The sequence below is a fragment of the Pangasianodon hypophthalmus genome, chromosome 27 (genome assembly GCF_027358585.1).
Source record: "Pangasianodon hypophthalmus isolate fPanHyp1 chromosome 27, fPanHyp1.pri, whole genome shotgun sequence".
NCBI classification, from domain to species: domain Eukaryota; kingdom Metazoa; phylum Chordata; class Actinopteri; order Siluriformes; family Pangasiidae; genus Pangasianodon; species Pangasianodon hypophthalmus.
In genome coordinates this window covers 9192625-9216649 of record NC_069736.1, presented here as the reverse complement: position 1 = coordinate 9216649, position 24025 = coordinate 9192625, and the positions used below count along the sequence as shown (strand labels likewise).

General features: G+C 38.7%; 1 protein-coding gene across 1 annotated transcript; it reads right to left on the bottom strand.

Moving 5' to 3' along the window:
* Nucleotides 1–33: 33 nt before the first annotated feature.
* On the bottom strand, nt 34–22162 carry tbcelb (tubulin folding cofactor E-like b). The gene is made up of 9 exons (XM_026922366.3): nt 22051–22162; nt 17142–17279; nt 16693–16857; nt 15539–15678; nt 12276–12457; nt 11646–11902; nt 10238–10364; nt 9915–10031; nt 34–2336 (listed from the first exon to the last, which is right to left on the bottom strand). Exons 3-9 carry the CDS (start codon nt 16835–16837, stop codon nt 2012–2014), a joined length of 1293 nt encoding a protein of 430 aa, XP_026778167.2. The 5' UTR covers nt 16838–16857; nt 17142–17279; nt 22051–22162; the 3' UTR covers nt 34–2011.
* Between the last annotated feature and the right edge of the window lie 1863 nt (nt 22163–24025).

Here is a 24025-nt window from a genome sequence, read left to right as displayed (position 1 = left end):
CTTACATCAGAAAAACAATTGCAACACATGGGATGTGATATAGCAATAATGATTTATCCGTGAGACAAAAGATGCTACACTAAGACCAAAGCATGTAACAATGTCCACACTAAATTTATGCACTAAGGGATAGCATACATAGTCTGTCCATATAGCATCACTAGTTCAGCCAGTTCAGGATTAGAGCCACTTTGCTGGGAATTGAGGGTCGAGGCATGGTAATTCAAAACCTAAAATGTAAAGACTGGCATGAATTGACCATTTTAAAACCGACTTTGCAGATGACTCAGTTGTCAGTAATGATGTACTGTCCACTCATACATGTTCATAAATGTTCATGCAGTTGTACATTATATGACAAAAGCAAGTACATAACAAAAATAAGTATCACCACATGACTTGGCTCAAATGCATGTGTCTAGCCTTCTTGAACACATGCAAGATAATATAAAGCCTGAATTTTCTTTATGTATCACAACCAAAACTATATATTAATAAAACGAATATGAAAAAGTTAAAAAGGTTTTTTCTTTTTTTTTTTTTTTATATTCAGTTCTTTAAAATCTGTTACACATAAAATTATACCAAACCAATAAGAAGCGCTTTTTTGATAAACTCTTTTTTTCTCAATATGTGACTTACATTACTGAGCCCGCAGCCTAAATATACTGTGGATATTGTAATTATGTTAAAAACCTTAATAAATAATCTACCTGAAAAGCACAATAAATACAACTGCTGAAGGATTGCATGCCAAATTACAGCAGTTTTATTCATGCTGGCCCATTTTTTAGTGTGAGCCAACTTTGACAAACACTAACTGGACATATCAAGTCTTACTTGTGCACCAATATGAGACAGGAAACTGACCAAGAGGACCAACAATTGCCAGAAAGCCTCAAAGGCATTTCTGCATAAATGGAATAAAAGGAAGGTTGCTCAGGCAAATGTATATCAAATGACTAGATTCTCATGTGATGTGAAGCTGAGTTCCACCCCATTGGAAACATTAAGTGGTCTTAATAAGGGAAGCTAGGCATGAGGATGTGAACTGCATGTGAAGAGACACATGAACCCAGAGAGGTTTCAGTGTGGTGGGTGACCCTATTGTAATCTAAGCAGGGAGAAAGCCGTCCTGGCTGTGTGACTGAGATGGTGTTACCACAGCCAGGGATCAGTGTGTTCTGCATCAATCAAACACAAACCTGCCATTGACTAGGCCAGTCCTGATCCATTCATCATACGGTGCTAGCCCCTAGGAAAAGCTAAGGCAACATTTCTTTCTCTAACCACCCTTGTAGCAGGGAGCCCTACCAGAATGAATGTTAAGGGAATACTGTAGCTCATAGCATGAGGCCAGATCAGACTCACTAAGTCAATATCACTATGCAAGCTTTTATTAGCTTGATCTGAATTTAAAATTGAGTATGATTAAAATTAGAGATTTGTAAATTCTTTATACACTGAGATATGTGTTTATGTGTGAGACTGTAATACTTGTAATATAGGATTGTGTCTTAACAATAATGTGTATTGTAGACCGTAAGTGGTAAAAATACTTGGAAATGCATGGGATTAGTTGTTCCTGAGAAGCAGTCTCATGCACATATGCATACTGTATGTGTAACGCAAGAAACTCTCAATGGGATGAGTTCGAACCTTTGAAACCTTGGTTATCTTTGACAAAAAAATACACCAATGACCTTTCTCTTCAAAAGTAATAATGTAGCAACAACAGAAGATGTTATATCCCAATCCCAATAGTCTTTTTGGAAATGATTATTTCTGCTGGACAGCATTAGATCTCTCAGGTTCAACATAGTAAATGGTCAGCTTTTACGGCACGCAGCCCTTCTCTCTCTGACTTCCCACAAGACAGAGTGATTCACTGATTTATAAATTGATTTGGAACTCATTGTTTACACTGGCTTTACTGGGAGATCTTTATTTCCATCTTCCATACCAACTGGTCCCTTTTTTAACCACTGTCTCTGTGATCATATCGCTTTATTCACTGACTCTTTGGCACTACCAGGATCTCATCTCCATCCCGTATGCTGTAGGAATGGAGGGCTCGGGCTCCATACTTGAGCTCTTGAGGTGCTAATGCGTAACCCAGCTGCCTGTCAATGTAGTAGACGCGCATTTTGTTGACCGGGAGCTGGACCACAGGCCTGAGCTGCTTCTTGAGGTCGGCCACAGTCTGGTCCAGCCGGAGCTCCAGCTGCTCGATGTTGTCCCCAAAGTGCAGCTCAACCTGGGCACAGCTCAGTGGACGCAAATCCACGTCTGCCAGTGGTGCCAAGCGCCCATAACGGGCCACAAGATTGTGAAACCTGTAAGAGGCAAAAGAAACAGAGCAACTTGACTAAGATGAATTAGGTCATGTTACGGCCCAGACACACTAGCTTTTCATTAAGCAATTTACAATGACAATATTGTAAATTATACCACAGAAGATACAAAATGGAAGAAATTTCAATATCATTTTACCAGTATGTTACCAGGAGCTACTTTCATTTGCTCTCACAAAAATATTTCTTCTTGTAAATGATAGTATTATAAAACCCTGTGGCAAAAGTATGGATAAATTATATAGCCAAAGATTTGTGGACACCTGACCATTACAACTTTTTGAACATCCCATCCCATTCCATCCCATCCTATTCCCATTCCTTTGCTGTTATGATAACCTCCACTCTTCTGGGAAGGCTTTCCACTAGATTTTGAAGCATGGCTGTGGGGATTTGCCCATTCAGCCACAAGAGCATTAGTGACTTCAGACGTGAACAAGGAGGCCTGGGGTGCAGTCAGCATTCCAATTCATTCCAAAGATGTAGAGTGGGGTTGAGGTCAGGGCTCTGTGCAGGCCACTTGGCAACCCATATCTTCATGAACCTCGCCTTGTGTACAGGGGCATTGTTTGTTCCAGTGAAGGGAAATATCAGAGCTACAGCATACAAAATTCTACACTCTACACAATGTGTGCTTCCAACTTTGTGGCAACAGTTATGGGGAAGAACCACATATGAGACATGTGATGGTCAGGTGTCCACACACTTTTGGCCATATAGTGTACCTCTGAGAAAATATTTCAAATATATGCAAACAAACTGTCATCCTTGAAATAAAACTATATTATATATAAATTGCTTTCAGTGTCCCGAACAGAACCTGTTGTTGCCTTTGAACATTTTAGATTTTATTGGGGTATAAATATGAAGTTGCATACGTAAAATAAATTTTTCATCCCCAAACATGGGAAAAAACAGAGCTCCCAGCACAGACAAAATAGATGGTCGTTGACTTGCACAAGTCAAGTAATGGATATTAAAAAAAAGTAGTCAAGATTAGGGATTCATCAATATCAATACTGGCATCATGTATCGGTTCAGTACCATGCTTATTTACTCGTAATCAAAGAAAAACAAGTGGCACTGTGTGATGAAGGCTTGTGTATGTTGTCATGCTAATGAACATATGACAGGGACTGACAGCGATCTGGACATATTTCATAATTAACAATGCCAATCAAAGAAAAGCAAACAGCAAACGATGTTCTTTGTAAATGTCAAGAGGAGGTCTTACTGCATCTTTCTACAATTCCTACAAGTAACCTGATAAAACATCTTTTATTTGTTTAAACAGTATCTTAAACAGCATGCAGAGCAGTATCATTGTGATTGTCACTACATATGAGTGCAAGGTACTGGGAATTGTGTGCACACAAAGGATAAAAATGGTATTGATGCATCCCCAGTTAAAATGCCATTAAACACAACTACAACCATAATAAAAATAAATGAATGTTTTCGTGGAATTGGACTCATGAGCATACTGTACCCACGCACAGTGAGGATGATCCCACAGATCACAGTTGTCAGATTGCTAGAGTTTAGTGTATTCTTGGGAATGCCAAGTTTCAAAAGCAGCTATTAGATGAGGAGGATGTCTGACCTGAGTGGAGGATGGCCGACCTGAGTGAGCATGGTCCTTAAAATATGAACGCAAGGCATCATGTAACCTTTTGCCGTTTGGAGGGGTTGCACAAATAAACTTTTCCTGACAGAAACCCACTATTGTTGTTGGAACGATAATTGTTATAATGTGCACTTAATACCCATGGTAAAATACTGACGTGGATCACTGGATGCTTCTGTTTTGTGACTAATGGCCTAGCAGCGTCAAATTGATGGCATCATGAATTTTGTTATTTACCAGGATATTTCAGTACAAAACCAGGTTTCTGCAAGGAGTTTGGCCATCATTAGAACTTTCAACACGATCATGACCCAAAAGCATCCAAATCAACACACAAAGGGCTGAAGAAACACGAAATAAGTGTTTTGCAATGACTATATTAGACTAAGTTAAAGAAAACATCCACACTTAGTAATATAAATGCTTGTATGGAGGAGTGGTTCAAGATCACGTGGTTCAACCACACGTCAGTTCAGCAAAACTGAATTCAGCAAATAATAATTGTAACCTTACTGATCATATTCAAACCAGTGTGCACTTTTTTTTTTACTGTTTATTGTTACATGTTTACATGTTCTCCCTGTGACCATGTGGCTTTCCTCCCGGTTCTCCAGTTTCCTCCCACTTCCCAAAACCATGCAGGTAGGTAAATTGGCGACTCTAAATTGTCCCTGTGTGTGAATGTGTGTGTGCGTGGTACCCTGTGATGGACTGGCATCCCACTGAGGGTGTATTCCCACCTCAGCCCAGTGTTCATAGGATAGGCTCCAGGCTAGGCTAATAAGCCATGTGTTAATAGGTTTTCATCACTAATCTGGTCCTGCTAGGGTCCCGCTCACGGCCATTTCGCAAAGAGATACGTCTTCTTGGTGTGACTACAGAGTCTGTATAAGAAACCAAAGGTACCAAAACTAAACAGAGACCTGACAATACAAATCCAGATAAATAGCAAAGAATATATGGTAAGTATTGAAGATTCATGCCAAACACAAGAAGACACCCAATTCACCCATTTTAAAATGGCTGCATGAGATAAAAGGAAAAACGTTTTAGTATATCGGAGCATATTTATGTCGATGTGTACTACTGGTAGTCTATTTGTTTAACTGCTTTGCAAAGGACAATGTGTTCTCTTGCCATGAGAAAGTTCTCCCTTGCCCCCCCTCCAAGTTACTGAGGGTTTGTGGGAAAGATAAGAGGACATCAGGCAGGAATGATTCAAAAAATCTAGGAAGGGGGGTTAGTTAGGGGGGCTCTTTTTTGCTTTAAAGTGCTACAGTACCAACTATGCCAATCAAAGTAATTTCCCTCCCAGCCTGCCAAGAAAAGTGTCCCCACAAAGCGGAGGCTGAGCGTGGGTAGGTGCCTGCGGCTCCGAACCTTCACCATGGGAATACCACTCCGTCCATACAAAGTGCCACTCTGTCTAGGGAAAAAGGCAAGACTCACTCAAAGGTCTCATTTAGCCTGAGCTAAGCTCTCTTAAATGCAAGCGAAATCACATTGGCGGTGATAACACGTCCGACCTGAATTCCACCAGCGCACTGTTCTCTGATCAGCCCCAGAGATGAGACTGGACAATAGTTGGTGGAAAGTAAAGCAGGTTCATAGCAAGAGATATACAGTGAGTCTACTGTACGTACTGTAACACTGTAAGTGATTGAACTTACAGAAAGGAAAAGAGACATAGACAGTCTCCTTTAATGAGGACACAACAATGACCCAAATGATGGGGTTGGTTTTCAGCAAGATAGTCATAGGAGACTACCTGTGTATCACTGGTTCAAAATGTAACTTGTGTAGTATGGCTAGATTAGAAGGTATGATCAACTTAGTGTGACTCCTGAAATTCATTACTAGATATATTATTTCCATTAGCACTTTCCTGTCCTTGCCAAAGCTTTACATACACAAAGTAGTTTGGCATCCTGAATAAGACTAACAATAATTTTTAGTGCATTGTGTAATGGAGTCAAATTAATTATATTTATACAGGTCTTTCAATAATAGACACAAAGCAGCTTTACAGGAATCTCGATGTAAATTTAGATCCCTAATGAGCAAGCCAGAGGTGACAGTGGCAAGAAAAAACACCCTAAGAGGACATGAGGAATAAACCCTGAGAGGAACCAGACTGGGTGACATCCAGATGATTACAACATACATTTTTAGGTACAAGTCTTCAAGTATCCAAGTGAAATTATCCACTGAAGAACAGGTGAGTATTGGGAATAAACTGTGCAATCTTCAGGGTATCCAAGTGGGACCATTTGCTGGTGACATTCTGTAATATTTACTGTAGATACCATGTATACCCTAATATAAAGAGTCTATGTGTACATCTAAAAGTCAGTGTTTGTACAGACACTTTGTTAAAAAAAAAAAAACTACTTAATCTTTATTCTCTTATCTTTGATAATCACTTAATGCAGAGTGCTTTGGACATTCGCTTCTTCTCTTCTAGCCATCTTTTTCTTCCTTATCACGGTTGCTGGCCACTGCAAAGCCATGGTTACTCAGTTGTCATAAAGCCTTGAACCCGCATTCATTTCCATCATATTCTCCTCCCCTCACTCCTTTCTTGTTCTGCCACCTCTCCCATCTTTCATCCACCTCATCACTCTTCTCTTTCTCTTCACGGATCTAGCTGTGATGTCTATTCCCACAGCTGGGGTTTTGGGTTCTCAAAGGCTGGTGGAAGTGTGGAACCCTTTATCTTCAATCTTATTAACTTCATTCAGTAGCTCTTTACCTCTTTCCCACCTCTATCATGCAATCAGCATTTACCGTGCTGACACAAACAGGTCCTTGCTCGGACCATCTCCACCATTCTCTCTTGAAAAAAATCTCTCTTTTTGTTAGTACAGAGACAGGCTGCAGTAATCTGGGCAATAAGTCTGGAAGGTCATATATCAGATTGCCTCTCCATTACTACTTTCATTTCTCAGTTCTTGTTTTTCCACATGGTGTAACTAAATTACTCTGCTTGAGAAATCTATAGGGCAAGGGCCTGTCCTGTGCTACTAGAGCAAGTGACTGAACAGTACAGGTTTACAATTACTTGAGCCAGCACACCACTGACTATATCCCCTCAAGTTCACAGAGATAACATAGCCATGGTTATTTGGGCCCAGGCTTCGACTAAGCAACCATGGCAGAGGCTGAGGTTACAGAGCCTTTCAAGTTTTCTCCATTTCCTAAACAGTAATTTTTACAGCATGAAATCAACTCCTACAGAGCTAAGCAAAAGTGGAGGAGTTTTAAAAAGTCACTGCTTTAGATTTTAGCCAAATTGTGGCCAAATTGTGGCTATATTAAAGGTGAACTGGTCTTTCAATGTCACTCTCTCTCATTTTCTCTCTTTTAACAGGAAGACTGATTACTGCTTTGCCCTAAGCCCTATGGGGAGGGCAAGTTGTCTGAATCAGAAAGAGGCAACCTAAACTCACCCCTAGTGTGTTCACCAGTGCTACCCACTTAGAATCTGCCATCCCTTTGCCTCTTTTACCAAGTCTAACCTTCACTCCCCTGGGAACCTTTCCATGCTGTGGGATGGAAAAGAGAGAATGTCAGAGAAAGAAAGAGAGATGAAGGCCAATCAATCTATTTCTGTGTTGAATGTCACAGAAAAGTTAACTCACAAGAAATATGAGACTGAACACAGCACTTGCACTGAGTTGTACTAATTACATAAAAATAGAATTAAACTGATAAGTTTAACTGCTAAGATGAATCAGATTATATGATTAGTTGTCAATGCCATTAATAGCATTGACTCATACAGCCTTTGCTTTGTTAAATAAAACCTATTTATTACACACCATTATCACATCATTATTTCATATAGAGCTTTCCTTAGCACTTAGGGTCATTCACAAGTCCAAGTCCCTCCTCCCTTTGCCTACAGGAATCCCTGTGTCAGAATGCTTACACATCTTCGTCAATTCATTACATGAGTGAATCATTCAAAGAACTGAAAGAGAGAGAGAGAGAGAGAGAGAGAGAGAGGGAGTGATTCACTAATCCAGCTTTTTAAAAAAAAAACACCTGCCATTTCAGTCCCCTTAAAACCTTATAAAAGGCTGTGGAGAAGAAGGAAAGGTGGACAGGAGTATATAGAGAAGGAAAAAAGAATCAAGCTGCCACCTCGTATATCAGTTTCCTGGCAAGGGTATTCTGGCACAAAGGCGTCTTTGAGGAGGCAGAGACTGGACGCATTGTCTCTCAAAGGTTAGCCTCCTCTACAGGAGAGCGAGCCCGAGAAACGTCCTCTCCCAGGTTAAGCACAACATGGTGGGCTAAAGAACGTGGGGGATCCCTCTTCTTCTGGCTTGTGCTGGGCATCAGAAAATACCCCCAACAACAAAGAGATAGGGGGAAAAAGAGAGAAAGGAAGAGGAAAGGACATATGAGGGATGAGCACAAGACATCCCCAAGCTAACTGGAGCACCAAGCTGGTGGTTGTAAAGGAGATGATAAGGAAGCGAAATAAGTGCAACGTACTGAATTGCAGTGATGGCAAGCATTTTTTTCAGACACAGCCAAGGAGGCAAACACAAAGTGGTAAACGATATTGTATTTGTGTGTCTACATTACGCTTGTGTTCCTGATCTCAGGCCTGCTTTGAATGGATCAGTGCACACACAGAGAGCTGTGCTGAACAATAGCTCTTAAAGCTTTCCATTTTGAGGAGATGTGGATAACCGATAGCAACTGATCCACCTGCACTTCAGCTCTTCTGGAGTGGAGCTGTCACATTTATGGCCAGTTATGTTCTGTGTGTATCTGCAAATGTAGTCAGGTGCATTACATTTGAAAGAAATCAAATGTATTCAAATGTCTGGACATAAGCATAGATGACACAAAGGACCACATTAAACTAAATGATCATTGTCTCTCAAAGGAGATGTTTATTTAACATGTATAAGAAGAATAAAACATCACCCTGTCACTAATTATTTTACTATAACAGCATGCAGTATGTTATTACATAATCTTTAGCTTAATTATTAGCAATATAAAGATTATTGGTGGACACACAAAAAGACCTCTTGCCATTCTTTGAGATCTGATCCTGATGTCAGGTGTATGTGCACAGCTGGAATAGTAAATGGTGAAGGAACAATGGTTTATAGCTGTTATAAAGTAAGTGATAACAGGAACAAACCTGTTTCCTGAAAGTTCCTCAACATTAAATGGAACTACAAATGGATAAAATATGCAATGTGCTCTTCATTAATAAAAAAAATTTATTCGTTGTCAAACTGGAATAAAACACTTCAGGATGTGCTGTTATTGGAAAATAATCAGCTTTGGGTTGGTCAGAGTAACTCCAGTAAATGCCAGGCCTCGTCACACCACCCCTTCTTTGATTGTTTTCCCTATTCCCCCCTTCTTTGATTGTTTTCCCTATTCCCCCCTTCTTTGATTGTTTTCCCTATATCCCTTGTTTTTTCAAGAAGTGGGAAAATATTGCCAAGTCAAGATATGCCATGCTGATAGACTCTTACTCAAAAAGCCTGAGCGGTGTAATAAAATCAAACGGTGCTTCAACAAAGTATTAGTTTAGGGGTGTGCACACTTATGAAACTGGGTTATTATAAGTTTTTTATTTTTCCTTTTTTCTCTAAAAAGGTTTCTGATTGTTTTTCACTTTATTTGTACACTTTGCAATTGCACATTAAAGGTGGGAAAAGTTCCAACATGATTTATCTTAGTTTCTTTCTTTTACTTCACAAAACCCTGCTATTTTAACAGGATTTTTATATTCACTGTATCTCAATGGATGTGACTGTTCAAGCTTTGAAATAAATAAAAAAGAGTAACCAGCCTGACAGTCAGCTAATGAGCATCATAAGGTTATACAAAGTTTGTGTGTGTGTGTGTGTGTGTGTGTGTGTGTGTGTGTGTGTGTGTGTGTGTGTGTAATGTACCTCTGTGGTAACTCATCCTCAGGACAGTCCAGGTGATAGCGGATGTAGAAGCGTTCAGCATCCTCTCTTTCTCCGTCTGTCACCACACTTCCATTCAGAACAGTCACAGAAGGCAAACTGCAGTCCACAGGAGACATTTTGGGCATTTCTTTATATAGATACCACTAACGGAAGTTACAATTTAGTCCATGGAAGAACTTTGTTAGTAAGGTACATTATGAAAGCATACAATCTTCCAAAAGGAGAATCCTGAATGAGTGAATATGGTAAAGAGATGGTATATGAGATGTACACATGCATGTGTATAAGAGTTGTACACCCACTGTGCTATTGTAAGGTATCGTCTCTCTTGGTCAGTGTAAGGCTGCAGTAAGGGGATGCCCATTAGACGAACCTCCCGAAGCTTTGGAAAGAAATTGAGCTTCTCAATGTCCTCCCAGTGATTCAGACCTAAAACACAAAAAGAGAAAACGTCAAGCACCAATCTTTCAATTTATCCATTTGTAGTTCCATTAATTTGAAAATAAGGTATCCATCAAGATTCTACTCAAATTACTCACAAGTGGAATGGTCACAAGGATTCTGTTCTGCATGGCTGAGAATTTTACTTTATTTTCCTAAACACCTAACAATACACCATGAAACCTAATGTTTTTAAGTTAAATTTCTCTAATCAAATGTCATCTAAAACACTGTTTGAGCAGAAAGTTAAATAATTGTCTAGTTCACTGATTTTTGCAACTCTGAAACAGAAATCTGATTTTGTCCCTGTGAAATGCCCTTCATCTCTTATTTAGAATTCCAGATCAGATCTCCAAGAATGATAAGGGCATTTTTTTTTGTGTACAAAAAATACTAATAATTAGGCTGAAGCTTTTGGGATGACATGTTGGATATGTAAGGAATAAAACATGATGGGCTGTGCTGTTCTAGGAAAATAATCAATGACAGAGTGGTGTGATGCGGCCTAACCTGAAACAGAGTTGCTATTATCACTTCTAAGTTTATTATGTTCCTATAACAGTACATCCTGGATGGTTTTATTCTGCTTATAGCACAGCACTTTACCAACAATTACACTTTTTCTATTTAATGAATGAGACATTATAGTATTTATCAGTTTATAGTTACATTTAGTATTGTTGAAACAATTTCATCATGTTATCAATTTAATTCATGTTATCACTTATGCTATATTAGCTATAAACAGTTACTTCCTCACCAGTTTTTCTTTCTTAGGTTAATAAAAAAAAAAAAAAAAAAAACTCACCTTGTCATGTTACCAAAAAAACAGGAAAATCACAAACCCTTCCTGTCCTGAAGACTTTCCAGTGGTGGAAAACTTATAGACTGTTACTGGAGACTTCTTCCATAAATGTTATATAAATGTCACCTCACAGAAAACTTCACCACATAAGTGATTCTACAGACTTTTTTGTTAAATAACACCAGGTTTTTAATTATTCTTAGATTATGTGGCATGTCCGCCATACAAATCCATGTCTAAATGATAAAGTAGTAAAAATGAGCCCATTCATATAAACCTGATGATCTGGAAGTATAGCCAGCACTACTGTGATAGCTGCTGTTATAAAAAAAAAATCAAAGCCTTCTGCTCAATCAGATTTGAGAACTCAACAGTGATGTGGTATAATATTTCAATATTACGTATTTTTGTAGATGGAAAAGCATTTTCAATCCATTGCTATGTTGTGAAGCTGCTTAACTAACCTGAGTTGTGCAGGTTGATACTGTGCAGGTTAGGGAACAGGCACTGCAGTGAGTCCTCAGGCTCGTGGATGGAGGAGAGAGAGTTATTAGCGAGGATGAGCGATGTCAGACGTGGGTACAGGAGGCCCAGTTTACGCACCTCGCTCCAGTCCTGCAGCAGATTATCGGTGATGTGCAGCAGGTGCAGCGATGGGCAGGGCACCCGTGACAAATTCACACACTCGTAGTCATTCAGGCACAGGAAGAGCTCCTCCAGTCTGCAGCAGAGATAACATGATCAAGATGCAAACAGGAAGCACAGACTCACAGGGTTTCTCACACTCGTCTACACACATGTACACGTGCCTGTTCACTAGTCTGAAACTGAGATATAAACGACTCTTGCGCATACTATTCAACATACACAGACACAAATGAACACACATTCAGGTATGGTAAGTAACATAATGTAATTAAAATAAATGCATACATTTTCTCATCCACACACATATGCACACACACATGGAGACTCTGTAGATTAGGGGAATCGATTAATCCTAGAGAGCTCCTCAAATCAGCATAGGATAGAGGCGTGCAAATTAAACATAGAGAGTTCTACAGGTATTTCAGCACACCCACATGTACACTTACTCAGGGATCTCTTGCGTGAGCATGTGCACCATGTCCCAGGAGACGTGTGTGTTGTTGAGGACGAGGCGGCGGAGGCCTGAGAAGGCTTCGGCGGCCCCAGGCTCCAGGCTGGAGCCCTTCAGAGGATTCATGCTCAGATTGAGAAAGTCCAAATGAGGGATGTTAGACAGAATCTTACTGATCTATAAAGGAAAACACATCAATAACAATAAAATTACATTTAGGATTTCTAAACTAAAATAGCCTTTCAATTATTGTGTACATTAATGTGTGTGATGCTTATGCTCTGCTCCTGTTCATCTTGCTTCTTTCTCTTGGAGTTATTTGCACTTTTAATTCACTTTCGTGTTGCAGTGGAAAGTGTCAACTGGAACCTTTTTTATGCTCTTCTCCAGACACGCATTCACTCATACCCATTTCCCATGTGTTCTAGGCGAGTTGCCGACTTGGTCCCAAATATATGTCAATATTTACATTAAAAAAAAGTTCTCCATATACAGAGTCAGGTTATGCACATGCCAATTTTTTTTTTTTTTTTCAAACAGAGGTGTCTGACGGAGTTTTTCAACAGCATCTACACCACCACCTTTAAACACAAGCACTTGATTTTAAAACCCCCCAAAAAAATTGGGGAATAGAAAATGTGCACTGAAGAAGCAGATTGCGATTTTTTCTCTTTTTCTTTTTTTTGCCGTCAAATATGACACAATGGAACATAAACGTAAGAGGCGGTAAAAAATAAACCAAAAAGGAATATGAATAAGAAGAGTAAACAGCTAATAGAAATCTAGTGTATTGTCAATATATTGCAGCATGAAAAGTCCTAGTTGTATTTATCACATTAATCACTGCAAATTTGGTTCAATTTAACAGTAATATTGTTAACCCATATTTATGGCTTCCACCCTCATTATTTGGCAGCTTATAAAATAGCATTTCATTGATTTATATATACACATACAGATACACACACACACACATATACAGTCAGGTCCGGAAGTATTTGGGCAATGACAGTTTTTGTGATTTTGCCTTTATACATCACCACAATGGCCCTGAAATAAAACATCAAGATGTCATCAAAGTGTAGACTTTCAGAGGTTCCTCAAAAATATGGCATTTACCATTTAGGAATTACAGCCATTTTAAGCAAAGTACCTCCATTTTCAGGGGCTCAACTGTATTTGGACAAAGCGACAATTGTAAATATAACCATAATTTTAATACTTGGATGAAAATCCTTTGCAGTCAATGACTGCCTGAAGTCTGGAGCCCAGGTTCTCAAAACTCAAAGTCCCTGGAGATGCTTTGCCAGGCCTTCACTGCAGCCACCTTCAGTTGCTGTTTGTTTGTGGGTCTTTCTGCCTTCAGTCTTGTCTTCAGTAAGTGAAAAGCATGCTCTGTTGGGTTGAGATCAGGCGACTGACTTGGCCATTGAAGAATATTCCATTCCTTTGCCTTCAAAAAGTCTTGAGTTGCTTTCGCAGTATGTTTAGGGTCATTATCCACCTGCACTGTGAAGCGGCGTCCTATCCGTTCTGTAGCATTTGGCTGAATGTGAGCAGAGAGTATAGCCCTATACACCTCAGAATTCATCTTGCTACTTCTGTCAGCAGTCACATCATCAATAAACACCAGTGAGCCCGTTCCACTGGCAGCCATACATGCCCATGCCATAACACTGCCTCCACCATGTTTGACACTTGATGTGGTATTCTTTGTATTATTAGTTGTTCCTTTCTTTTGCCATACTTTTCTCTTCCCATCATTCTGGTACAAGTTAATCTTGGTTTCATCAGTCCAAAGAATCTTATTCCAGAACATGGGAGGCTTTTTTAGATGTTTTCTGGCAAAGTCTAATCTGGCTTTGCTGTTCTTGAATGTTACCAGTGGCTTGCACCTTGTTGTAAACCCCCTGTATTTACATTCATGAAGGCGTCTCTTGATTGTAGCTTTTGACAATGTTACGCCTACCTTCTCCAGAGTATTCTTGACTTCTGTTGATGTCGTGAAAGGGTTTTTCTTCACCAAGGAAAGGATTCTGCGATCATCCACTTTAGTTGTCTTCCGTGGTCTTCCAGGCCTTTTGATGTTGTTAAGCTTACCAGTGCTTTCTTTCTTTTTAGGAAACTGTTGATTTGGCCACACCTAAGGTTTTTGCTATCTTTCTTATAGATTTATGTTGTTTTTTCAGCCTAACGATGGCCTCCTTCACTTGCATTGAGATCTCCTTGGACTTCATATTGGTAGCTCCAGTCAAACAGCTGCCAAATGCCAACTCAATACCTGATATCAACTCCAGACCTTTTATCTGCTTAATTTGTCTTGAAGTAACGAGGGAATGGACCGCACCTGGTCAATTAACTTCTTGTCAGTCAATTGTCCAAATACCTTTGAGCCCCTGAAAATGGAAGTACTTTGCTTAAAATGGCTGTAATTCCTAAACGGTAAATGCCATATTTTTGTGGAACCTCTTAAAATAAAGCTGAAAGTCTACACTTCGATCACATCTTGATTGTTTTATTTCAAATCCCTTGTGGTGGTGTATAAAGGCAAAATCACAAAAACTCTGTCATTGTCCAAATACTTCCAGACCTGACTATATAAATACATCATGCTCCAACAGTTAATTGTCAGCACAACTTAATGAAGCCATGAGATGAATCTGTGAAGTGTGTGTGCAGGATATTAGCTATTTTTATCACATTTATAGATGTCCTGGCTTTAAAATGCAGCTCGTCCTGACCAGCTACCAAATGCCAAAAAACACAGGCCGAGCTGCTCAAACTGGTAGATGGAAACAGTTTGTGAATTACCAGTACAAATACATCATTGGCAAGCTGTTTTTAAGGAAATAACACATCTTGAGGCAATTATAAATTTGCAGATGATAATTAAATTTGTTATTTGCAGTTAGAAATAATATTAGGAAGCCATAATTGAGTAAGCTAGAAAACCAGAGTAGATGGATTGCTTTTAAAGAAATGTGGCATAATTTTTTTTATTGTCAGTCATCACTGCATCAGAAGAAGAAAGACACAACACAGTGCCCTTTCAGGAGAGATATTAGAGCACCAACAGGCCACAGACTGAGCTCCCCCCAGTGGCCACACCTTTATCAGCATCTGCCCTTGCAGCAACCTGAGCTTTCCCAGAGGGTCGCCTTAGTCTTCATCTTAGTACTACTCAGAACATCAGATACAAGCACATTAAGTGTATACTGCTTTGTGATCATCAGCAGTACATACACTGACTGCCCTCACCTCTCCCCAATCTCTGAACTGGTTGTGAGACAGATCCAACTCCACCACATGAGCGCAGAATGTCGCCACTTCCTCCTCATCTCCAGCCTGACTTATTCCACAGCTATCCAGAACCAGCACACTGGGCAGATTTAGACGATCTAACATGGACAATTAAACAATGAATAGAGTACAACTTCTCAGCAAAAACATCATGACATCATTTAATAAGCTCTAATAAGCTTTGATATGAAGTAGCAGCAGTTTCCATGTCGCAGAATGCATACTTATTTTGTGAGATTACAAAAATCATTAAAGTTCATTAGCTTGACATCAGTGCTGTTGGTTGTGATTTTGCGTGGGAGGGTTGGAGCTGCATTCGTGGAGCTGCATTTCAAGTCTGTAATGCTCCACTGGCTTCATGCCAAGTTTCTTCCAGATGCCAAACATGGCAAACAGAAAACCTCTAACGATATGGTTTTCTCATCTGTCCTTTTATGTAATTTGTACTCTGATTGGACAACGTCTGCTTAGTCTTTCTATTTTTAATTTCTCCACCAGGTGCATTATTGGGGAAAAAGGATGATAGCGTAAATATTCCATCTTATTTGTGTTCATTACATCCATGACTGTATTTCAAATACGCCTTCTCAATCACTGTTGATGATGTGTTATGGATGTGTCAGTCACATGGGCTGAAAAAATATAAGCCCAAGGCACCCGAAACCTAAAAGTTTCATGCAGCCTATCAGTGTCAGGTGATTATACAGATTTAAATGCCCTAGCGGGTAGGATAGGCTGCATGAATCTACAGTCTTGGGTAGAAAAAAAATCAGTCCCAGCCCATTCTGTGTATTTTTCTTATGACCATTGGAGGTGCTGTTGTTCTTGGTTCCACAAAAGTCCAAAATGATCCTAAGACTTTTGTTAAAAGCAAATAATCTGATGGGTATACAAAAAATGAAACCTTATACTGATGGTTTTTTAAAAATCTTTTGGGGGGAGCCTTGGCCTTGCATGAATTCAGAATTTTGACTAAAATGTGGCCAAGAAGTGATAAAAAAAAAATATTTAGCTATTGTTTGGTAATGAATTAAAATAACTTAAAATGGTGAGATCAGACGTGTACAGCTGTTTCAAAATGAAAACCAGATTCTGAATTTGAAATAACCAACCTTTGACAGGAGAACCCTGAGGACTGGTGCGGATCACCACACCGGCACCAGGCCCACGGCAGTACGGGAAGTTGTCTGGGTTGTACTTCTCACTGATGACCTGAACTAGAGTGCGTCCCATTTCATCCTCCATGTCCATCTCCATCTTTCCTTTCGTCTCTTCACCTATGTGTGTTAAAAAAAAAATAATGACAACAAACACTGTTTTCATTTGTATACTCCCTGGTCACTAGTTTGACATTTGGAGAGGGAGTGTATTTTAGGACCTGGTCATTTACAGGAGCAAAGGTCAAGAGTGGTGAACCAAGAATAGTAAAGCAAGGAGAAGGACAGGCATGGCTTTAGGATACTATGGGCAATTTGGAAAAGAATTAAAATTAGGAAGTGTGACAAACTACTAAATTGAAGCTTCATTATAAGGATAAAGGCAAGTGATTGAACTTCTTTACCTCACAGTTGAAGGTCCTAGTGCTGTCCAGCTCTGGACGCCAAACACCTCCACAACTGCAACGTTATGTTTCAGCCTCCAGTTGCTGGAGTAATGGTCACATGGACACTAACGGTCACAGAACAGCCATTCTTCTTCCCTGATTTAACATGAGCAACAATGAGGTAATATCAGCATTAGAAAGGAAGGACTGTTTCTGACATGAGTGCCTACAGTATTTATCCTACATCCTCATATGTCGTTCTTTACAGTTCTTTACAGCAGTGAACTGTGGCTTAAAAACAACATTTTAATTCATTAAAGAAAAACATGTCATTCTTTTTTTTATTAGGTTATAGTTACATTTAATGTTGTGGGACATCTGAAAAATAAGTTAGTTCCTGTTATAACTTATGTTACAGCAGCTTTAAACAACTGCTCCATCTATAGTGTTTTTTTTCTTTCTCTTTTTTCTAGTCTCTTTTTCTCTCTCATGAAATTAATAAGCCAAAAAAAAAAAATGCAGTTTGTCATGTTAGAGAAACCAGAAAGCAACAGGACCTCTAATACATACACACACACACACACACACACATATATATATATATATATATATATATATATATATATATATATATATATATATATATATATATATATAGTTGAGGTCAAAAGTTTACATCCCCCTTTCAGAATCTGCAAAATTTCATACAAAATGCGTGTTATTGTTTATTTAGTGCTGACCTGAATAAGATATTTCACATAACAGATGTTTACATATCTTCCACATGAGAAAATAATAGTTGAATTTATAAAAATGACCCCGTTCAAAAGTTTACATCCACTTGATTCTTAATACTGTGTTGTTACCTGAATGATCCACAGCTGTGTTTTTTTGTTTACTGATAGTTGTTCATGAGTCCCTTGTTTGTCCTGAACAATTGAACTGCCTGCTGTTCTTCAGAAAAATCCTTCAGGTCCCACAAATTCTTTGGTTTTCCAACAATGACTCTATGATTTTCAGATCCATCTTTTCACACTGACGACAACTGAGGGACTCATATGCAACTATGAGCCGGGGGGGTGAAAACTTTTTGAATTTGAAGATGAGGGTAAATTTAACTTATTTTGTCTTCTAGGAAACATGTTACTATCTTCTGTAGCCTCTGAAGGGCAGTTCAAATGAAAAAATATGATATTTAGACAAAATAGGAAAAATGTACACATCTCCATTCTGTTCAAAAGTTTTAACCCCCTGGCTCTTAATGCATGTTTTTTCCTTCTGGAGCATCAGTGTGCGTTTGAACCTTCTGTAATAGTTGCATATGAGTCCCTCAGTTGTCCTCATTGTGAAAAGATGGATCTCAAAATCATATAGTCATTGTTGAAAAGGGTTCAAATACACAAAAATGCTGGAAAACCAAAGAATTTGTGGGACCTGAAGGATTTTTCTGAAGAACAGCAGGCAGTTTAACTGTTCAGGACAAACAAGGGACTCATGAACAGCTATCACTAAACAAAAAAACACAGCTGTGGATCATTCAGGTAACAACACAGTATTAAGAATCAAGGGGATGTAAACTTCTGAATAACTTCTTTTTACAAATTCAGCTATTATTTTCTCTTGTGAAAGATATGTAAATATCTTTTATGTGAAATATCTTATTCAGGTCAGCACTAAATAACCAATAACATGCATTTTGTATGATCCCTCTTATTTTGGTAAAATAATTAACATTTTGCAGATTCTGAAAGGGGGATGTAAACTTTTGACCTCAACTATATATATATATATATATATATATATATATTTCACAATGATTTTCTTTTCTTTTTGTTAAATAGAAATTTGTTTATTATTAGTCAGGTTATTGTTTAATCCATTTATTATTATTATATATATATATATATATATATATATATATATATATATATATATATATATATATATATATATATATATATATATATATATATATATATGGATAGAGAGTCGGACTTGCAACCCGAAGGTGAACCTGAAGGTTGTGGGTTCGAGTCTCAGGTCCGGCAGGGATTGGGGGTGGGGGGAGTGAATGACCAGCGCTCTCTTCCACCCTCAATACCACGACTGAGGTGAGACCCTTGAGCAAGGCACCGAACCCCCAACTGCTCCCCGGGCGCTGCAGCAAAAAAAGGCTGCCCACTGCTCCGGGTGTGTGTTCACGGTGTGTGTGTGTGTTCACTACTGTGTGTGTGCACTTGGATAGGTTAAATGCAGAGCACAAATTCCTAGTATGGGTCACCATACTTGGCCACAAGTCACTTCACTTTTCACTTTATTAATATTATTATTATTATTATTAGTAGTAGTAGTAGTAGTAGTAGTAATAGTTTAGGTGGAGCAAGTGCCATGTCAGTTGCTACTATATAAACATTAACATGTTAGAACAGCTACATTAAAATAAACCTGTGATACGAGTTGCAGCTGGCACTACTGTCTGCCGCTGTTATAGAAAATTAATAAACGCCTTCTAGCCAATCAAATTTGAGAATTCCATAGCACTGTGGTATAAACGTATATAAAAGATGTTTGCCATATTTATCAGTTTGCTGTGAAAATAAAAGAGATGCAAACAGAGGCATAATTAAATTATATCTGTGATATGCTCAGAAAGAAAACAAATTTATCATCCACTAAAGCTCCATTGTGAATTAAATTCTGATCTCAACATATTTCAAGTGCAACTTATCTTTAATGATAAAAAAAATAAATATGATGGTAATTTGTATTAATAGTATAGTATTAGTAATGTTCATTAAAGTTCATTTTAATGAAAATCCTAAATTCCAAGGAACTAAAAGTTCCACATTTCTACATCAGTACAGGTAATATAACATTTTTCAAGTATAATTTTTCAAGTATTTTTTTTTTCAAGTAATCAAGTATTCAGAAATGCAAAGGAGGTAAATGTATATGTACGTATATTAATTTTCTTGTTGGACTCTAAATATGAATGCATGAATACAATTTCTCCATTTTTATATGGTTTTCATTTCTATTCTATTCAAAGCATTTTCACTGTATAATATGTTTTGATGTGGTTTATCATTAAGCAACTTCTAGTGGCTTATTGAGATGGGTTTAAGCATACATTAAGCATTCAGGTCAAATATACTCAGTGTGTCAATAACATGTATAAATAATAGACTGGAACCTAACTGTAATACCAATAAAACAAGAAAAATGCTGTTTATATGATAGAAAAGTATTATTATAAATTTACTGTATTTACCACAGAGTAGCCACTTTGAGTTCTGTGGAACTAGAAGACATCTCTGGTAACAAAAAGTTTCCAAATTGCTGAACTAAATTAGTGAGCAGCGTGGCAATGGGTCAAGTCACTAATATCAAAGGGCAGGGGAATGTACTACACAGTGTCAAAAGTGTCCTTGACATGCCGTTATTGAACATTAAAGGATCTTGGCTGCTTAGAAAATTTCAGCATGATTGAGATGAAGAAGTGTAGAGTGAGAGCAGGTACTCTGTGTGTGTGTGTGTGTGTGTGTGTGTGTGTGTGTGTGTGTGTGTGTGTGTGTGTGTGGAGGGGAGGTTGTTCCATCCATCCATTCTCTGTATACTGCATATCCTACACAGGATTGCGGGGTAAGCTTGATCCTATGCCTGGGGACTCGGGGCACAAGGTGGGGGATACCCTGGACTGGGTGCCAACCCATCGCAAGGCACAATCGCACACACAGTAACACACTATGGACAGCCTACAACGCATGTCTTTGGACTGGGGAGGAAACCGGAGTACCAGGAGGAGACCCCTGAAGCACGGTGAGAACATGCAGACTCCTCACACACAGGGTGGAGGTGGGAATTGAACCCCCAGCCCTGGAGGTGTGAGGAAACAGTGCTAAGCCACCGTGCCCCTGAGGGGGGTTGTTACTAAGAACAAACTGTAAAATGGCAAAACTTAGGACAAATGTGACATATATTTGATATGAATAATATGAAATTCATATTATTCATCAATTCATATTCATATTATTCATCAATTATTCGTTTTTTGATGTGTTTTGTTGAACCACTAATGCTTCTGTAATTACAGTGTCAGCTTTACATGCACTGTGACCCCCAGGGAATCTTGTGTCCCTTTAAATAGACTAAACTAGTGGAGTGTCGACTGCGCATGCGCACATTCTGAACAGCTGCGGAATGCAGGTCAAAGTGTTGTTGAATTTCAAAAGTCCGGGTGCTATGACAACGTTTGTTTTGGACTGGTCCTGTTCGTAATGGCGTACTCTGAGAATAAATAGCTTTTGAAAATATAAAAAAAAAGCAACATAACGTTATTTTATGTGACACTGTTCTGGTTTAGATCACCGGAAGAGTCAAACCCAAAGACTTTTTTTTGTTTTGTTTTCCCCTTGTTTCAGCTCAAGTAGACAAAGTGGTTCATGTCCTGAAAAACAAGTCGCGAATTCTACTTAATATAGCGAAAAAGTAAGAACTTGCACAAAAACAAAACAAAATGCGTTGTATTAGATTTAAAAAACCAAAGAAGTAGCGTTGAACCTAACTCATAACACGCGACGGTGAAACGAGCCAATAAGCGCTAGCGGACTTGTTTATGTTTTGCTTTTGCAGGAAGTGAGCGTCAGACATTATAAATCCCAATGAAACACTTGTATATCTCTCCATATGAATAAATCTATCCACACTTTTAAATCAGAATGCGATTACTATATAATAACATACAAATCATATTTTGTCGACCATATTTATTTTTGTAGATTAAATATATAAGTGTCAACAAACCCTATTTTTATTTTATGTATTTATTTTTTGTGCACGTCCAATTTATCATATAGAATTAATATCGTGAGCTGACATGCATGCAAAGCGTGAGATTGAGATTATATTGAGGACAGTTTGTTCTTACCGACACCCAGCGCTCTCCAGGTCGCCCTGCTTGTTTTTGTTGCTGATCAGAGGACAGTAGCGAATCAGATGGGAGGCTTAACCCGGAAGTGACGCACGTGAGCGTCGCTTCATTACAGACAGAGGGCATTTTAAATTATAGTGATATTTTGGGGCCTTTTTTTCGGTTTCCACTTCATGCTTTCTTGGCATTAAGAAAACAAAATACACTAACAGAGGATACATTTCTGAAATCTGGAAGGTGTTGAGCATCTATATGTCAAGGAAAACAATGTTTATATTATATGCTATAGATTTATGACTTACCCTTATGTCAAAACTGGCAGCACACCATTTTAAATTACATAGTAGTTCTTTAGGGGGCATGGTGGCTTAGTGGCTAGCACTGTCGCCTCGCACCGTCGCCTCGCACCCCTGGGGGTGTGGGTTTGAATCCCATCTCTGCCTTGTGTGTGTGTGTGGAGTTTGCATGTTCTCCCTGTGCTTTGGTAGGTTTCCTCTGGGTACTCCAGTTTCCTCCACCACTCCAAAGACATGCACTGTAGGCTGACTGGCATTTCCAAATTGTGTGAGTGTGTGCGATGGAATGGCACCCCATCCAGGGTGTCCCCCACCTTGTCCCCTGGGATAGGCTCCAGGTTACCCCATGACCCTGTGTAGGTTAAGCGGTACAGAGAATGGATGGATGGATATTAATTCTCTTTGGGACATCCTGAAAATTAGTAAATGATAAACATATCATTTGTGTGTTGGTGCCTCACAGCTCCAGCATGCCTGGTTTGATCCTCAGCTTGGGGGTACTGTCTGTGTGGAGTTTCTGTTGTGCATGTTCTCCCAGTGTTTGTGTGGGTTTCCTGCAGGTTCTCTGGTTTCCTCCCAACTCGGAAAAAGATGCTGGTAGGTGGACTGCCTGCGCTAAAATGCCCCTAGGTGTGCATGGTGCTTTGCAATGGACTGGCGTTCGGTCCTGTGTGAATTCTCTCGCCTTGGGCAGTGTTCTCAGGATGGGCTACAGATCCACTACAACCTTGACCAGGATAAAGTGGTTACTTAAGATGATGGTGATGATATAAACATATGTACAACTAACTTTATGCTTAGTTTGTTGCAATAGGTTATAATAGTAAACCTAAACCTAGCCAAAGCATATGTCATTTTATTTCCTTATCCCAAGATGTTTGGGGTCAGCTTCCTGTTTGAGGCTAACCACACCCCCTTGTATAATGTCACACACATTAAGTCATGTTATTGCTATCAAACAGTTCCACAGCAAGGGATCAGTAACACACGTTTTGATTTTCACAATCAGGCCAGAAAATAAATGATAATAAGTTAAACTGGCCACTTTACCTGCTGTCTGATGTAAGGCGCAAAGTTCAATGTTACAACAAAACAGTGGCCCCAAACATATAGCCAAAATAACTCAAGAAGGCCTTGCATGACCTAAGTACATAAAATAACAAGAACCAAAGTGTACGAATAAATATTTCTCCTCACTGTATACTTATACTAATACTAATACTATATATTACTATTTAAATGATTATTAAATTTTAAATTTGCTCAGTACAATAATAATATATATTCTTTGCTGTAATGTGCAGTATATTTTTGTTTCTTGTGCAAAACATTGTTGAAATAATTACCTGGAATTGTCATGCATTTTGAATGGCTATATGAACAAAATCTTTCATATAAACAATATGCAAATGTCATGGTTTTCAACTTCCCTTAAGTCTCCCAATAATGTTACTGAAATTAGTATGGAATATTAATGTGTCATAAAAGTATTACATGCAGATAAGTGCAGAAAATCTATGATGCAGTCTGAGATTTCTCCTAAACTAGACAATTAAATAAATATTCTCCACTCAGTGTTTTTGTTCTTGAATTGATTTTAAAGGACACTCTCTACCATGTATTACAGCTCTATTGGTAATATTTGATATATTGATTCATATATATTTTAAAAAGTT